General features: G+C 44.3%; 1 protein-coding gene across 1 annotated transcript in view; it reads right to left on the bottom strand.

Annotated features, from left to right (window-relative positions):
- Positions 1–1202: 1202 nt before the first annotated feature.
- LOC136498953 (mediator of RNA polymerase II transcription subunit 15a-like) overlaps positions 1203–19515 on the bottom strand; it is a 99883-nt gene continuing 81570 nt past the window's right edge. The window contains exons 6-11 of the mRNA XM_066494652.1: positions 7842–7998; positions 6672–6783; positions 6262–6376; positions 3434–4135; positions 1583–1692; positions 1203–1465 (exon numbers count right to left, since the gene is read on the bottom strand). Of these exons, the coding sequence (XP_066350749.1) occupies positions 1442–1465; positions 1583–1692; positions 3434–4135; positions 6262–6376; positions 6672–6783; positions 7842–7998 (1220 nt within the window). The 3' untranslated portion in view covers positions 1203–1441. The remainder of the gene's footprint in view (positions 1466–1582; positions 1693–3433; positions 4136–6261; positions 6377–6671; positions 6784–7841; positions 7999–19515) is intronic.

Genomic DNA, 19515 nt, shown 5'->3' with positions numbered 1-19515 from the left:
ACTGCTGCTGATGCCTGCTGTTGCCGAGCAATTGATCGAACACGTCCGGTCCCTATAAGGGTTGCGTCCGGTCACCTCTGTGAAGCTCGTTTCTTCGCGATATTGCGTCCGGCTTGGTTTCAATCTTAGTGCTTGGACTTTGCTTGATATCTTGAGTCTTCTCTTGTGCTTCTAAGGTCTTGCTTATGGTGTTGATCGTGGGATCACCATGTCGCCTTCGTGTAAGTCACATCTTGCACCCTATTGAACTACAAAACAGTCACTTGCAAATTCATTAGTTTAATTTGGTTGTGTTGGTCATCAAACACCAAAATTAAAAGTAAATAGGCATATGGTCCATTTTCCTTACGATGGGCTTGTGGATAAACTTGATTGCCACCTAATTGTTAAAAGATAACTCATTAAAAGTTAATCACAGTTAAACCAGTGTCTCCTATTGAGCCTCATGAACCCCATGTTATATTTATTGAGTACGACATGTACTTACGCTTGCTTTATTTTTTATATATTTAGATAAAAATCCCGGATGGATACCAGATTGCTAGAGTTTGGAGGAATTAGTCTTGTGATCAACCAGTCAGTTATCCCTGTGGATTGGAGTCTTCATCCGAAGATCGAAGTTGTCTTTCCACTGTTTGTTGCCTAAGGTCATAACTTTTATACTCAATACGTTATATATTGAGCATTTGTCTTTTGATATTACCCTTATTTGTAGCTATATGTGAGATTTGACTTTCTAGGCTCACATATGGTGTGTCTGATTTTGTTCTTAAAATCGGGTGCTACAGGGGCAGAGGGAGTATGTTTGAAGAAACAAAAACTTTCTATCAACCTATCTTTTCACTTGCTACAGGTAATCCTTAGATGTCCTTGGCTAAGTAAGACAATAACATGAGAATTCATCAATAAAGAGAGATTAATATTTTCACCACCCCAATAAAAAGGAACATCAAATGGACAAAAATGGTTTGTGTGTTCAATCGTAACAGTTTATGTGAACCTTGTATTAACTATTTGCAGATGGTTGCTTCGATATTCTTGAGGTCTTATTTGCCCTTAATGTGAACCCACATATATGCCGGCCAACAAAATCTTCATTTTGTTATGTTATTACCTAATCTCCTGTGCCAAAAGATGGCATATCATTGTGTGCATCACACTTATTTTCATAACTTGTTCAGCATGGCTTTAGAAAAAACATCTTGAAGGTTGAAATGGCATAACTGATCAATTAAAGTACTGGGACCACAATAATATGTATTCTCTCGTCTACATGCATAACCTTAAAACTAGTACATCCAACTTTCTCAACATTCGAAAAACATACATACACTCTTTAAGTACAAATCACAGACATACAGACATATACATGGATTACTCTGTGAGTCCTGATCCCTTCAATACAGTGCCTTCATTTTTATTCTCATGTGCTTTAGTCCGCTTATGGGTGGATCATAAGCAACTCCTGCATAACATTTGACACATGAGTAATAGCACTAGAATCTAACGAATAGGTATTATTACTAGGACCTATAATGAGTAGATTCTAACTTCCAAGCATGCAGAAAAATATTGTATACACCTTTTTTTCAAACCATATTTTTCTCTTCAAGCAATCCTTCTTAAAATGGCCACCTTTTTTGCAGAAATGGCATCTCAACTTCTTTTGCTTCTTCCCTTTGCTGCTACTACCTGCTGGCACCATTATCCACCATGAAAATTGATAGCCATGTATAACCATTTACAGTTCATATATATGTCCATGCAGCCCGAGGCACGGCGGCCCGATCCGAAGCCCGCAAATTTGGCCCGACGTGAGCACGGCCCGGCCCGGTAGCGCACGGGCCCGGGTTGGCACGACCCGGTGTAGCAGGCCAGGCCTGGGCCTTACCCTAGGCATGGCGTGCCAGCCCGGCACGGCCCAGGTCCACGGACGCTCCCGGCTCCCTCCCCACGCCGCACTCACTCCTCTCCCCTCTGCGCCGCAGACGCTCCCGGCTCCCTCCCCTTCCCTCGCATTGGGCGAGGGTGCGAGGCTGCGAGGCGAGCGTGCTCCCTTCCCTCCACCCGCGCAGCCCCCTCCCCACGCGGCCACTACGCACTCGCTCCTCTCCCCTCTGCGCCGCGGACGCTCCCGGCTCCTTCCACTTCCCTTGCATCGGGCGAGGCCGTGAGGCGAGCGGGGACATGGGACGCCCTCGCGCAGCACGGCAAGCTCGCTGGCGGCCACTGCCATCTCCCACTGCTCGTGCTTCCTCCCCTTCCCCCTCTCTCTGGCTGCTCGCGCTAGCCCCGAGCTCCGCCCTGACGCCAGATCCGATGTCAAGGGCCAAGGGCAAGTTCGCCAGCGGCCACTACCATCTCCCGATGCTCGTGCTTCCTCCCCTTCCCCCTCTCTTTGGCTGCTCGCGTTGGCCCCGAGCTCCGCCCTGATGCCAGATCCGGTGTCAAGGGCCAAGGGCAAGCTCGCCGGCGGCCACTGCCATCTCCCGCTACTCGTGCTTCCTCCCCTTCCCTCTCTCTCTCTCTTGCTGCTCGTGCTGGCCCCGAGCTCCGCCCCGACACCAGATCCGGTGTCAAGGGCCAAGGGCAAGTTCACCGGCGGCCACTGCCATCTCCTGCTGCTCGTGCTTCCTCCCCTTCCCCCTCTCTCTGGCTGCTCGCGCTTCCCCACACTGGGCTGGCCGTGCTTCACGGGCCGGGCCGACCCGAAAAACGGCGCAGCAGGCCGTGCCTAGGCTGTAGGTCAGGCACGATGCCCGCCTCGGCACGGCCCTGGAGGCACGACGTGCCGTGCCGGCCCGATGCCCACCGGGCCATGCCTGGCACAGGCCCGTGCCGAGCCGGCCCGGCTCGGCCCGTTGGACATCATTGACAGTTCATGTGCATCACTTTACACACCATCAAATAACATTTAATTGTGAGTCTGTGAAATTAGCAACAGCAAATTAATCCCTATAGAGATACAGTGACAATGAATAAACGGTAAAGATTTAGAAACAAACAACTTAAAGATTTTTCTTAATTAGGCACATAGTTGTGGATGTTGGTGCATTTTTCTATTTTGACTTACGAGAAAGCTAAAACAACCTACGTTTTGGGGCGGAAGAATAACATCTAAGGCCCTTTACGGTAAAAAAATATCTAAGGCCCTGGATTCAAAGTATTTTCTGAGTATTGGAAAACTATTATGGTTCTGCAAAAAAAAACTTTGGTTTTGGAAAGCTATTGGGCGTTTGGATGCAACAAACCTTCTAGTTTTCAAAGACATGGTATTGTTAAAATTTTAGACTTTTTGAAGTTTGAGATACTCCACTCAAGACCTTGCTAAAATTGTAGTCTTTGGAAGTTTTAGATACTCCACTCCACTCATAACCTCAGTAAACGACAGTTTTGCACACTTTTATCTTATAAAACTACAGTTACTTCATACCATAGTTTTGCCCCATTAATTGTTGTGGCTGCTGTTGCAAAGGAATGTTGGGCTGTTGTGTTGGCTGAGTTTGCTGCAGAGAAGGCTGCTGGTGCATGGACTGTGCATGTTGCTGCTGCCTCACTACAGATTGTGTAGGCTGCTGGAGTAATGATTGCACAGATTGTTGTACTGAATTCAATGGATTCTGTTGAATACCACTCTGTGTAGCTGACTGCATCGCCATGGACTGAGTTTGTGGAATGGTGGTCTGCCCAGGCTGAAGGCCAGATGACATTTGCATCATGAGCTGCTGTGAAGATTGCATCTGTGCTGACTGCAACAAAGTTTGCTGCTGCTGAATGTGCGGTTGCATAAGTGAATTCTGCTGCAATTTCTGGATCATCAACAATTTCTGCTGTTGATAGATTAACTGATTATGTGCTTGTTGTTGTTGTTGCTGCTGCTGCTGCCTACCAGCCATTTGTCTTTGTGCAGCATACATATCTTGTGGAGTACCTTGTGCTAAACCATTGTTCATGGTATTTTGTGGCATGCCAGACAGATTCTGCAGCGTCGATGTCTGGCTGAAGTTCTGACCAAGACTAGGAAGCGAACCTTGAACAGATGTAGAAGCATTTAGCTGCCGTGTCTGTTGCTGAGACATCAACGGGATAGCTGATGACTGTGCTGGATTACTACCTTGTGGAGGAAGGCCAGGTGCTGTTTTAGAAAATATATACCATATGAATGTTAAGGCAAGGAATGCTTACATTAAAATTGTAACAAGGTTGCAGAAGCACTCAATGCAACATATTAGACATAAAATTGACAGTGAGCTTCTGTATTTCTGAAGAAAAAAATAGGGAAGTATACTGCAAGCAATTAGGAACTGAGTAATTGATTCACATCTGAAAAGAAAAGTACAGTGGCATAATTATTTAGAATGCATGTGCATCACTTTACACCCCAACAATTAATAAGCATTCCCTCCGTTCCAAAATGTATGGTGTTTTAGTTTTGTGCTTTTGTCCTAAAACTTCTGTAACTTTGATCAAGTTTATATAAAAAATATATTAACATATACAATCTATATTACAAAGAAAATGCACTATGGAGACATAAAGTCCCAACGAAGTACGTTGGGCTCATTAAGGACATGTACAGCAATGTTGTGACTAGAGTTCGAACAAGTGATGGAGACACGGATGACTTCCCGATTAGGATAGGACTACATCAAGGGTCAGCTTTGAGCCCTTATTTGTTTGCTTTAGTGATGGATGAGGTCACAAGAGACATACAAGGGGACATCCCTTGGTATGTGCTTTTCGCGGACGATGTAGTGCTAGTTGATGAAAGCCGGACAGGAGTGAATCAGAAACTGGAGTTATGGCGGGAGACTTTGGAGTCCAAAGGTTTTAGACTTAGTAGAACTAAAACTGAGTATATGAGATGTGACTTCGGCACTACTACTCGGGAGGAGGAAGATGTTAGTTTGGAAGGTCAAGTAGTGCCTAGGAAGGATACCTTTCGATATTTAGGATCAATGCTACAGAGGGACGGGGATATTGATGAAGATGTTAGCCATAGAATCAAAGCAGGGTGGATGAAGTGGCGGCAAGCGTCTGGTGTCCTATGTGACAAATGGGTACCACAGAAGCTAAAAGGCAAGTTTTATAGGACGGCGATTAGACCTGCTATGTTGTATGGTGCAGAATGTTGGCCTACGAAAAGACGACATATTCAACAGCTAAGTGTCGCGGAAATGCGTATGTTGCGTTGGATTTGCGGTCATACAAGAAGGGATCGAGTTCGGAACGATGATATACGTGAGAGATTAGGGGTAGCGCCAATTGAAGAAAAGCTTGTCCAACACCGGTTGAGATGGTTTGGACATGTGCAACGGAGACCTCCAGATGCACCGGTGCGTAGTGGAATCCTAAGTCAGGATGGTAACGTGAAGAGAGGCAGAGGAAGACCGAAGTTGACTTGGGTAGAGGCAATAAAAGGAGACTTGAAAGGATGAAATATACCCAAAGACTTAGCCTTAGATAGGAGTGCTTGGAAGACAGCTATTCACGTGCCTGAACCTTGATTGCTTCTGTTGGGTTTCAACTCTAGCCTACCCCAACTTGTTTGGGACTTAAAGGCTTTGTTGTTGTTGTTGTTGTTGTTGTGACTTACAAGAAAGCTAAAACAACCTACGTTTTGGGGCGGAAGAATAACATCTAAGGCCCTTTACGGTAAAAAAATATCTAAGGCCCTGGATTCAAAGTATTTTCTGAGTATTGGAAAACTATTATGGTTCTGCAAAAAAAAACTTTGGTTTTGGAAAGCTATTGGGCGTTTGGATGCAACAAACCTTCTAGTTTTCAAAGACATGGTATTGTTAAAATTTTAGTCTTTTCGAAGTTTGAGATACTCCACTCAAGACCTTGCTAAAATTGTAGTCTTTGGAAGTTTTAGATACTCCACTCCACTCATAACCTCAGTAAACGACAGTTTTGCACACTTTTATCTTATAAAACTACAGTTACTTCATACCATAGTTTTTCTAAAACTACGGCATCCAAACAGGCACTATATTATGATAGCCAATAAACTTTAGCAATAACAAATTTGCCCTTTAAGACTATAAAGTGACAAAAAAATCGTAAGATGCAAATATGAACATATTAGGAAGCAAGTGAAAATAAAAAGCATGCATTCCACCAGTGAGAAGTAAACTCTCTTAATGTGGAAAACTTAACTATGCCCTGAATATCTTGCCTGCATTCTTTTTTTTTTAGAAGCAAATGCATTGATAGCACAAAAAAAAGGTGTGATGTTGCATTTGCTGTGTATGGTACCTGGACCAGGAGGGTTCTGATTTGGAATCACTTGAGCATTTCCAGGGTTCTGTTGGGTCTTTGTCTGACTTTCCATGGACAGCATTTTCAGAGAAATCTTCCGCAAATAATCAGACTGAGTGATACAAAACAAAAGGATTTAAGTTGTGGTTTTTGCATTAATACAATTTACATGTGCAAGTTGCATGGGCCCATGATATTTTGATACCACGCCTCCTAAATATGATTAGCAGAGTATCCATGCATTGCCCCATCATGTATTTTACCATGATAAAAAGATCTATAAGCATCTAAAATTTACCTAAAAGCCTTTAAGATTGTCATAGATCAAATGTCCATATCATTGACCCACCCCATGACTAAACATTCTGACTCTGTACGGGAGCGTACTAGAGTTAGGTTAAATGTACCTGGCTGATGGCTGCAGTATAGATTTTCTCTTCAAATCGCACAGCAATTTTGTGAAGCTCAGTCAGTCCTTCTGGTACTGATATTGGCAGGTGCTTCTTCAGAGTCTCCATTCTATACATATATAATGCAAGAAGTGATATATTGAGAGATACACTGATAAATGTGTTTGATTACCATTTAATTAGTCCAGTAAACCAGAAGCCCCAGTACATGTACAAAAATAATAGTTCACTAGTGGAAACAGTGGGCATGGAATTTGTGGACCGCTAATGCACATACATATTTTTGAACCGAACAAACGACTAGGGTAAAAATGGGCACATTCAAGTGGCAACTAGGGTAAAATTTAAGTGGTGGCAAGGGTAAAATGGACACATTCCATTGGCAGGCATATACATGACTTAATAATTAGTTGGCAGAAAAAGACTCGGGTCATACCGCATAACCAATGCTAAAAGGTCCTACACAAGATGAGGATCTAGGAAGAATATGGTTTTACCCTTTCTTATTTTGCAAGGAGGTTGACAAATTGGAGAAAGTCAGCAGCCTACCGCTACGCCATGCCTACCCTCCACTAGGGGATAGAGAAGTGTTTGGAAAAAAAAAATCACATTACGAGTTGTCGCATTCTACACCCATACTCTAAAAAACTCAAATGTTGCGACATGCAGTTGCATATGTTTCTATGTGTGTTTATTGTGCAGAGATGGCTTTATAAAGATTTTTTTTTAATCTTATAGCAAGCAAACAGGTAGTCAAGTAGTTTCTACTGATAATTTTGATGATTAAATTTGGTTTAAATAAAGATATATAATCTTAGAAAGTATGATGTATTGGATTGGATATGGATCCATATGTCACGAACAAACGAGTAGGTGATTCGTGGGTAAACAAAGTAGACGAATTGTTAGGTCCAAGTGCGAATTGTTAGGTGCACGGATGGGTCAGCAGGTCTAAGTGCATGGATGGATCAGCAAACCCTACCCAGCAAGCATGATACTTTCTATCTAATCTAAATAAAGTAAAGAGGGAAGCAGGTGTAAACGGATCGAATCGATCGAATCGTAAAAGAAGCGACATGGATCCGCCACGGCGGAAGGAAAAGATTGCAGTTGCTTACAATTCCCATTAGGGGGAGGAGGGAGGGAAGGAAGATGGAGAGGACGTACATCTTATTGACGATCCTGTGGCGCGCCTCGGGCTGAAGCTGGGTGCGCCAGTCGCTTCCGGCGGGGGCAGCCGCGTTAGGGTCGACGCCGCCGGCGGCAGCGACGGCGGCAGGGTCGGCGCCCTGCGTGGGGCGCCAGTTGGCGGCGCCGTCCATGGCTTTCCGCCCTAGGGACTCGGGCGCCTCTCTTGCTCTTTCTGATTTGTTTGCTGGCTTCGATCGATCTGCTGGGCGACGATGGAGGGAGCACTTTCCCCCAGCTCCTCTCTGATAAACAGGAGGGGAGCAACCGAGGTAGCGGCGACGACGAAATCGATTGTAGCGAGGAGGGGCAGGGGCGGAGGAGCGACCAAGAAGGAATTGAGGAAAGCCAACACGTCACGACTCACGACTCACGAATCAGGATGCTGAATTTATCTAAAAAAAGGATTCAGGATGCTTGATGCGCCATCTTCTCCCTTTCAGTGGGCGTCTCGGCGATAATAAGGCTGCGGGCAATTTGGAAATTTAGCTAGCATTTTTGTTTTTATTTAGTAATTAGTGTTCAATTATGAATTAATCAGGCTCAAAATATTTGTCTCGTGATTTTCAACCAAACTATGTAATTAATTTTTTATCTATATTTAATTTTCCATGTACGTATCGCAAGATTCGATGTGATGGCTACTACAGCACTTTTTGAGAAACTTTTTGGAACTAAACACAACCTAGTCCAAGCTCATGGCCCCCGATATTAGCCCATTTCCTCGGTTTTGATATCATATCTGCATCAATTTTCTCTAATTATCTTTACACGTTGTATTGGCTTTATCCTAAATTAAATATTTATATCTTTAACCACCAATTCAAAAAAAAATATATATATATATATATGGTTCATAACATAATATTGATATTTTTAGATTTACTATTGTAAGGGATCTAGCACGCGGGTGACTAGGCCTATTAAAATAAAACTTGATTACGGTGGTCACTAACAGGTGCGGTGCTACTGCACTTTTACGCGCCGAGCAAAACTGCGGCGGTGTCGTGTATCAGCCTCGAAGGCACAATTCAAAAACTACCTAATGAAACTTAGGTTGAGTAAATTACTAATGCTTTTGGAGTAGTGTTGACCATATTTCGTCCATGTTCGCTTCTCTTATAATTCGTCTTTTTCAGCTTGTTTTTTCAGCCGGAATAGTATTTTTCTCTCACAATAAATCAATCGGAACAGTGTTTCGGCTTATTTTTTCAGCGAAACGAACGGGGCCTTCACCACTTGAAGGAGGTCACAAGCTTATGCACAAGTAAATTGGAAGCAAACCTAGGAATTACCAACAAACAAGTAGAGCACAACACAAATAGCAAGAATACAAGAGACAAGGTGTTTATCCCGTGGTTCAGCTCGCCACTAAAGCTTGCCTACCTCCACGCTGCTTTGGAAGCCGCCAAACGACATACTACCTCCAGGGTGACGTTGGGAATAGAAACAATTACCAACAAACCAACAACACATCCTAAGATTCTCAACTTATGGCATAATTAGTCTACGTCCTGTTTTTCAGCGGTACCTTTTAGCGAAGGAACAATATTTTTTTCTCATAACAAATCAGCATAAGCAGCAGCATAAGTCAAATTTCAGCGAAACACATCCTAGTGAAAAGAAAGACAAAAACCTAATGGGTGCGCGTAAGTGCAAGGTGTATATGCATATGAGAGGAAGGCATATAAGCAAAGGCAATGTTTGCACCTAGTCCTAAACGCCATGTTTACAACTAGGTTGCTGAATTTCTCTATAGCCATAGAGACTTATTACCCAAGATCAAGACACCAGGCTTATCCCAAGGATATTAACTCTTTATAGCATATAAGAAAAATAAAGTGCATTGCAAAGCTTATAAATCAACCAACGTCATTTGAAAATAAAATAGCTAGCAAGGTTTATAGAACTGGATGATGATGGTTTGCAGTCAAGTTTAAACACCACTTTAACACAAGATTACGAAAGGAAAATGCCCATGAAGCACTAACATGGATACGAAAGCATTCATCATAAAGCATAGAGAACAACCAAGCAAACTATATGCGAAGCATGACGGAATGCAAAGAAGGTGTAAGACATTATGATGATGACAAAATGCAATATATACAGAAAAAACAAATATGAACATGAACATGTTGATGGTCTAAAAATAAAACAAGCCTAGAATAATTAGTTACAAGTTAATCGTCATAAGGTGGTGCCATACATTTTATTCTTTAAAAGAAATAAAAACTCAATGAACGGGTTGCCTTTTGAAAAGCGCTTCATCTAAAGTCATAGAGTTTGACTTTCTCACATACCTTCTCGTTGTCGCAAAGCCATGGTCCTTTATGCAAGAACTAAAGGTGTCCATGCGACTTTCGTTCACTTCCCATATTGTACATGATCGACTTGCCTAAGCTATTTTCTCTAACATCATCATCCCCTTCTTCGTCATTCTTCATTGCTGCCTCTTCTTCGTTGAATTTACTCTATTTCCATAACATAACGTTCACAAAACTTTTGCTCCTTTGCAAAGTTCATCAAATTCCCTTACCAACAAGTGGTCATTCACCCACAAAGGACTCCGGACGATGGAGTTACACCCATTTTACTCTGGCGTCCCAAGCTAATTTCATAACATGCAGTGTCGAAAGAATTTTTTTGGCAATTGTGTTGAAAGATTTTATCACAACTCCTTGTACAGATCTCCAAACTTGGCAATTCTTGATACATTGGAAAGAATACTTGATGGAACTTCTGAATATCTAATTTTCTTCTATTGTACATCTCTGATCATGGGCAGAAAATTGATCACAACAACAACGTTCATCCGAAGATGTTGATGATCCAATTTGCAACCCTTTGGACATGACTTCTCCACATCATGCAGATCTCATGTTCCTACATGGTTAGCGAAATTCGGGCAATCTCCCAGCAAGTGCTCATTTAAGGTCATTAGCTTGACCAAGCGCAAAGCAAGATCGAGATTTGCAAAATTTATTGTAAGCATAAGCATCCATAATCACAACCACAATTGATTTGCAAAATAATATCAGGTGCAATTAAATGTAGCATATGTTTCTTGCATGGCACTAAGATCTCTACAAGGCAAAGGTTCTAAAGGCATAAAGTCAATAGGTTCAAACAAAAGCACTGCCTCTTTATCATTCTCAAGGAATTCTAGCCTATTGATATGATAAACATAGGTGCAAGGCATAGAATTTAATCTATCATCCACGCTATTGGTTGAACAAGAGCATTTCAAGATATCATCATCAAAACCTATAGTACCTTGAGAGTTTAATGTGTACCCTAACCTTGGAGCTTTTTCAATAAGAGTGATTTTTTATTCATCTATCGGAATTGAAAGCAAATCAATCTCAACAATTGGAGGTGGTTCTTCTTCATCATCTTGCAATTCCTCCAGCTCTCCATCATGTGGAACATGCAGTCCATTAGCAAAATTACCAGTTACCTTTTCTCTAAAGTATTAATTAATTTGGATCTCACACACATCTCATCTTCAAAGTATTTTGTATTGCCTTCATTATCTTCCATGTGCCGCATGTGAAAGTTCTAGTTTGGTTTTGGTGAATTGATGAAACCTTAAGTGCTAACCTAGTTTATCAAGTGATCATGAGATAGGTAGCACATTCCAAGTGGTGAAGCAAATGAAGATCATGACATGATGATGGTGATGCCATGGTGATGATCTAGTGCTTGGACTTAAAAGAAGAAAGAGAAAAACAAAAGGCTCAAGGTAAAGGTATAAATGGTAGGAGCTATTTTGTTTTGGTGATCAAGACACTTAGAGAGTGTGATCATATTTAGGTTCGATAGCTGTACTATTAAGAGAGGTGAAACTCATATTGGAATGCGATTATCAAAGTGCCACTAGATGCTCTAACTCATTATATATGCATTTAGGATCTAGTGGAGTGCTAACACCCTTAAAAATGTTTGTGAAAATATGCTAACACACATGTGCACAAGATGATACACTTGGTGGTTGGCACATTTGAGCAAGGGATAGAAACTTCACTGGCGCCCTAAACTCAGGTGAACATGGTCACTGTAAGTGACCGGACGCTGGTCTCTGAAGGATCGGTGCGTCTACGCTAAAACGATCGGACGCTAGCTGGCTGCATCTGGTCACACTAACATGGTCATGCACAAGGGAAACGCCAAGTGACCGGACGTTGGGTGAGTCCGGTCGAGCATGACTGGATGTGTCCGGTCGTGAAAAGTCATCTCTGGATGCTTACTGGAAATGACCGGACACTAGGGTTCAACGTCCGGTCACTTTGAGCTGCTGTGTCCGGTCATCACTTGAATGTTGAGATCGAGCGATCAACATTTAAAGAGAGGGGACATGTGGCACGCATCGTGTGACCGGACACTGAGGTCCAGCGTCCAGTCAATATGACCAGAGCGTCTGGTCACCCCGTGTTGTGCCCAGTGAAGGGGTACAACGGCTCTATTTCGTGGAGGCTTCTATTTAAGCCCCATGGCCGGCTCAAGCTCACACTCTTGGCCATTTTGCATTGACATAGCAACCTTATGAGCTTAGCCAAAGTCCTTCCACTCATCATCATCATTGATTCATCATCTTTGTGAGATTGGGAGAGAATCCAAGTGCATTGCTTGAGTGTTTGCATCTAGAGGCACTTGGTGTTCATGTTTCGCTATGGGATTCGCTTGTTACTCTTGGTGGTTGCCGCCACCTAGATGGCTTGGAGCAGCGAGGATCGTCGAGCGAAGGGTGGTGATTGTCTCTGGCTCCGATCGTGGTGATTATGAGGGGTTCTTGACCTTTCCCCGATGGAGAGCCAAAAGGCACTCTGGTGAATTGCTCGTGGCTTGTGTGATCCTCATCTTGTGTTGGTTGTGTGGCACCCTATTGAAGGTTTGGCGTGTGATGCCAATTAGCGCGTGAACCTCCAAGTGAGTGAATCGCCACAACAAGGAGTAGCTTGCCGGTAAGCAAGTGAACCTCGATAAAAATAATTGTGTTCATCATTTGATTCCAAGGTGATTAGTCTTCATTATTATTCATTCTTGTGATTGATTGGCTCCTTCCTCGACACGGCGGTATAAACAAATTGCTCACTCTCTTTACATTACCACAAACTAGTTGTTAAGCTCTTTAGTGTAGCTAGTTGTGAGAGCTTGTTAGTTTGGTTAGTGTGGCTCTTTAGTTAGTTTTTGATAGCACACTAGCTTAGTGTAGTGTCATAGCTATTGTGTGGATAGAAACTATATAAACTAGAATTATGGTAGGTGGCTTGCATTTTTAGTAGGCTAGCGCAACACTTACTTCGCCTCATAATTATCTAATCGGTTTGTTAAGTATTGTTGTAGAAATTTTTAATAAGCTATTCACCCCCCTCTAAGCATTAGGACCTTTCAAGTGGTATCGGAGCTAAGGTCACCGTGATTTGAGGCTTAACAACCTTCAGTGTAAAAATGGCTCAAATCAACAATACTAAGAAGCCACCCCAATTTGATGGCATAAATTATCCGTATTGGAAATCAAAGATGACCACACATATCAAGTCAATCAATAGAAATGTGTGGAAGGTGGTAGAAACCAAAATCGAGATTGGTGATCTGAAGAATCCCACCACGGCCGAAGAAGTGCTTCTCCAAAACAATGACATTTCTCTAAGTGCTATTCATGATGCAATTGATGAGAGAACATTTGAGCAAATTAAGAATATTAAGATGGCTCATGAGGCTTGGAAGAAGTTGGAAGAATCATTTGAGGGCACTCAAGCCATGAAGGATGCAAAGGCATACATTCTCAAAGAGAAGTTTGCAAGCTTCAAGATGAAGGAGGATGAGAGTGTGCCGAAGATGTTTCATAGGCTTCAAGTGCTTGTCAATGATCTCAAAGCACTTGGAGAAGAGGTAAAGAACAAGGACTTCTCCCACAAGTTCTTGAGATGCTTGCCTTCAAGATTTAGCACATTGGTCACTATTCTAGTGAGGAGTGGTTTGGACACTATGACACCAAACCAAGTGTTGGAAGATATAATGACCGATGATACATATAGAGATGATGATGAGAATGAAGAAAAGAAGGAGAAGAAAGATGAGAAGAAGGATAAGAAGAAGAAGATCATGGCATTCAAGGCCACATCATCCAAGGGCAAGGCAAAGCAAGAAATATCAAGTGAAGATGATGGTTCATGGGATAATGATGATGATGAGAAGATGGCTCTCTTTGTCAAGAAATTTGGCAAATTCATAATGAAGAAAGGGTACCATGCTAGAAGAAAGAAATATTCATCCAAGAACAAGGAAGAGTCAAGAAGGTGCTTCAAATGTGGAAGTAAAGATCATCTTGTTGCTCAATGTCTATACAATAGCGACAATGATGATGACAACAAGAAGAACAAGAAGAAGGACAAAAAGGAAATGAAAGAGAAGAAGGACAAGATGACCTTCAAGAAGAAGAAGGGTGGTTCATATGTGGTCACTTGGGATAGTGATGCCTCCTCAAGTGATGATGATGATAGCGATGATGATAAGACCACCAAGAAGAAGGCACTTGCAAGCATTGTGATTAATGAGAAGCCTTCTCTCTTCGACACTCCATCATGCTTCATGGCTAAGGCCACAAAGGTACAAACTTATGATGATGATGGAAGTGATGATGAACATGATAATGATAATAAAAATGATAGTGATAGTGATGATGATGAACCTACTAAAGATGAATTATTTGACATGCTAGAAGATGCCAAAGAATACTTTGATATTAAGAGAAGGGAATGCAAGAGCTTGAATAAGGAGGTAAAAGCCCTCAAGCAAGCCCTTGATGAGCTCAAAGAAACTCATGAGAGGCTAGAGGAAGCCCATGAGAAGCTTGGCAAGGCACACAAAAAGCTTGAAAAGGCTCATTCCTCTTTGCTTGATGAGCAAAATAAAAAGAAGCATGTTGAAACTTGCAATGTAGGCTCAACTTGTGATATAATTGATGAATCATTATCTATGACTATCATTGTTCCTCCCACTAACCATTCTTGTAGTACTTCTACTTTCACCTCATCTAGTAGTGATAGTCTCATTTGTGATGCCTCACTAATGGTTGAGAATAAGAATGTCGACAGAATATCGTCGACAGTCCTTTGAGGGGTATCCCACGAAGGTAGATTGATCGACAGGGGAGCGTGAGATCAAGAACAAGAAGGCAACAGAGACACACGAGTTAGATAGGTTTAGGCTATCAGTATGACGTAATACCCTACTTCTGTGGTCTGTTGGTTTATATAAGCTATCGTATGATATTACGTGTGTTTGGAGGGGGTCCCTGCCCGCCTTATATAGTCTAGGGAGTAGGGTTACAAGTTGGTTCGATCTGAGAGATAACCAGAAAGTAATAACTGATTACAGGAATCTTGGGATTATACATATCCTAACAGATCTCGTAGTATCTTTAGGATATCTTCTAGATGTCTTGCGGAAGGCGTCGACCAGGATCGTGCCCCGTAAGGCTTCATCTTGTGGGCTGGGCCGCCCCTGAGGGCGCAACCCATGTGGTCCGCCATGGGTATCCAGGGTCGTACCCCCCACAGCTAGCCCCCGAGCACCTTGTATCCATTGAACAACACCATCTTGTGCTTGTCCGAGCAGGTGCGAACAAGGCCGAGCAGTCAAACTCACGGTCCGACCACCATGTCAAGGTGCTGAGCAGTAACGAGCAGTTGCGAGCAGCGAGAACCATAGCCAAGCAGTAAGATCCAAGCATGGCTTGCCATAAGAGTGTAAGGAGCTCAAGTTTAGAATAGAAAATTTCCTCGTAGTGGACCAAGTGTGCCCACTTAGAGTCCGACCACAGGAGAAGGAGTCAATCTTCTGCAAGAGGCATGTAGTCTTCGAGAAAAAATCCCGCACATTCACCGTGAGGTGAAGTGTGCCCACTTAGTCCCTGATCCCGACAGTAGATGATGTAGTCATGTGGTGACAGGGTCAGAAAGAAGAAGAATAGTAGAAGACTAGCTGAGCAGGTAGCCAGTCCCTGGGCGTGACCCCAAAAAGAGACAAAGCACATTCACTGCGAGGTGAAGTGTGCCCACTTAGTCCCCAAGCCTGATAGTAGGTGACGTAGTCATGTGGTGCCAGGGTCAGAAACAGAAAAACAATTAAGGACCAGCTGAGCAGGCAGCTAGTGCTCGAGCTACAAGCAAAGATATCAGAGAAATCAAACCATGGAGAAAAAATTGGAGTAATGGCTGTACAGTATCAGTTACTGAACCTCAATAAATGGCAGAGAAGTCGGCGATTATTTGGCAAGTAGCAACTGACGGCGGCGATAAATGGGCGACATGGGCTACGGTTGCGCAAAAGCCCATGTTATAGCCCACCTTGCTGTTGTGGAGGATTCGGAGAGGCGTAAATCATGAGAACGGTTTCCCAAAAACCCTCGACTACGAAGAGGTGGGGAAAGTGCTTTATAACTGCGCCGCCGCATCCCAAGTTTCCACCTTTGCTGCTTTGCCATTTTGTCTTCCTCCACAGTCCTCACACTTCTAGATTCGCACCCACGCACGCTACCGGTGCCAGCTCCCATCTAGATCCGAAAGATGGCACCAAAGAGGAGAGCTGCGAACCCGAAGAGAGCGAGCCCAAAGAGAGCAAGTGCCAGAGCCAGACATGACAAAGAGTGGGCGCTGTCGTGCATGGGAGAAACAGAGGTCGAGAGATTGGTGGCAACAGGCATGCTTCCTGACCGCGTCACCGTCGGATGGTGGCCAGCCAGTGGTGAGCCCTTCCCAATGCCTAACACCGATGAAGTTGTAATCTTTGAAGATTATTTCTAGCATGGGTTGGGGTTCCCTATTCATCCTTTCCTGAGGGATCTATTGGAGCTCTGGGTAGTTAGTCTGTGCAACCTCCATCCCAACACCATTCTTCATATCTCAATCTTCATCCATTTCTGTGAGGTGTTTCTTAGGGTTCTGCCGCACTTCAACCTCTTTCAACACCTCTTCTGGTTGAAGAAGAAAGGCGATGGTGGCTCCAAGGTGGTCGGCGGCGTCTATTTGTAGCTTCGAGATAGAATGGCCAGCGAGTATATTAATGTACTGCTGAACACTTCTCTGAAAGGGTGGAATTCCAAGTGGTTCTACATGAAACAGAGCCACCCTGCAATCCGCTACGACATCCACCATATCTCGGAGAACCAGAGGAGCTGGTCAGAGAAACTGAACAATTCTGACATGGAACAAGTGATGGAGCTCCTCGACATGATTAGAGGTGTGGAAATTAGAGGTGAACTAGGTGGCAGCAAGCTTCATAGTGCGCCACATCCAGCCCTACAAGGAGAGGGCCCACCCGGGTTTTGACTACAGAGGTGATGACAACGGGACCCGGGAGAGAACAGAACAACTGACGAAAATGAATGTCCTAGAGCGGGCCATAGAGTTGTTCGCTCCCAACATTTCGTTCACCTAGCCAAAGCAAACGAGGGCCTTCAATTGCATATATCTGCCCCTTGGAGGTGATCATCTCGATTTTTATTACCGATACTTTTAATCCTGAAGCATTGACGAGCAGTGAACTGATTTGCTTATGCAAAGATCCATTCGCATGAAAGAGCAGTGTATTTCTCTAGCATTCCAAGGGTGATTGGTCAAGGGGAGTAGATGCCTGATCACCAGCTTCGTCTAAAGAAGATGCGGCCAGCGTCGCATCAAAATCCAAAGGCATCGACGCTGGTCGGACAGAGAGTTTGCCCTCGGTGACGGAGAAAGTCTAGGGAAAGAGGGCAGTGGTAGATGAGCTGGCCTAGAAGAAGAGAAAAATGGCGGCTGCCGCTCCTCTCAAACAAGGCGGCATCTCGCTTAGTGGCGACCAGACCACTTGACCACGAAGGACCGCAGTGCTCGAGTGGTCTGATGACAATGAAGATCCAGTTGTTGCTCCTCCAAGCACCCAAGCACCTCCAAGAACCACACTTATGGAGGAGCAACCAAGGGGAAGTAATGAAGTCCCTGAGCATCAGGCGGCAGAGGTTCCCCCTGGGCAGGCGATAGGAGTCCCCGAGCAATAAGCGGAGGTAAATCTAGAGCAACGGGCGGAGAAAACCCTGGAGTAGCAGGCAGAGCAGAGGTCGACTATGGAGGAGGCAAGACCTTTACCCCAGAATAAGGGAGTCAACCCAATAGTCGCACCTAGGGGCTCAGGTAGGCATCGTCGATTCAAAAAATTGCACCTATAGACCAAACGGTAAGTACTCTCATGTTGTAATTACTTTGTTGTCTTGTCTTAGCTTTTTTGCCGATTGACCAAATGATATGATGCAGTGCAAGTCATACGGAGGGTCTGGACCTGTCCACCCAAATTAACAAGTAGCCTCAGGCCAATCCCGGAGCAGAGGTAATGTCGTTAGCTCCTATGTCGGGGTCCCTAGGTGCTCGGCAGCTAGTGGAAAAGTCAACCATCGCTGCAGGTGGACTTGAAGACGGTGAGAGGTCAGCGTTAGTGGGGGACGGGTCAGTGACAATACCTGAAGCAATGCCGGTTACTGCCGGGCCCTCAGGAGCTAAAACTAGAGTTGTCAGCGAAGCACCAGAGTCCAGGTCGGCGGAACCAATGGTGCCCGAGGAGCTAACGACACCCCTGGAGGTGTCACAGGGCATGGTCGGGCTGGCTGTCTGACCACAGAGCCCCCCGAGGGTTTCTCCCGCTGCTGCGGAAGAGGAGGATGAGGTGGAGGAGATCCTTTGTGCTAAACCTCAAACCCAATCCATCTGAATCCTCCACAAGCACGGTGACGAGGTGGTAGTTATCGAGGAAGAGGACACCCCTAAGGAGATAAGGAGGCTGAAATCCGCCCTTGCTAGAGTAATAAAACAAATCGAGGTTAGTACTCAATCCTGAGTATTTAGTTTTGATGTGGGAGATCAAATACCATTATTGTACCTATGAATTTCAGGGAATAAATCGGACTGCTGAGTAGTGACACCAGTTGATAAAGAGGATGGAACCCCTTGCCAAGGAGAACCAAAAACTCAAGAAGGCGATGAACCTCTCGGAGAAACACACCCAGAGGGCCTGGTGCAAGCGAGACCTCGCTAAATCCAACGCGCGGGACCTGGAATACCAGAAGGGAGTCCTATCTGAACAACTGGCGACTGCGAAAGAACAACTACAGAGCAAGTCCAAGCAGCTAGCCAGTGCCTCCACACAACTGAAGGATGCTTCTGAGCACTTGGAACAACTACAGAAAGTCTCCGAGCAGAAGAAAGGTGCGTGTGATCGACAAAAGTGCTTTGTAAAGTTGGATACGCTTACTTTTGGTGCTGACTGTCATACTTGTAGAACAAGATGTCGAGCTTGGCCAGCTACGATAGGCCCTCGAGAACCTTCGAGAGGAGAAGGCGAAGGAGATAGAGCGAGCGAGCAAGCTAGCCGAGGAGCTGAATGGTAAGTATTCCCTGGTCAGAGTTACCGTTCAAGTGACTTTCTCGCTTGATGTAACTTTGCAATGCTTGCAGACTACAGTTGGAGGGTCAAGGCACAATTCGATGTGCTGGAGCAGGACGCTCAGACCCAAAGGGACAAATTTGACACCGTAGTCACCGAAATCAAACCAGTGCTCAACTGCATCGAACCAGAAGTGGCTCCTCAGCCCGACGACAGGCCGCCGCGCTCGGACATC

This window comes from Miscanthus floridulus, chromosome 13 (assembly GCF_019320115.1).
Source record: "Miscanthus floridulus cultivar M001 chromosome 13, ASM1932011v1, whole genome shotgun sequence".
NCBI classification, from domain to species: Eukaryota; Viridiplantae; Streptophyta; class Magnoliopsida; order Poales; family Poaceae; genus Miscanthus; species Miscanthus floridulus.
This window is presented reverse-complemented; position numbering and strand designations above follow the sequence as displayed.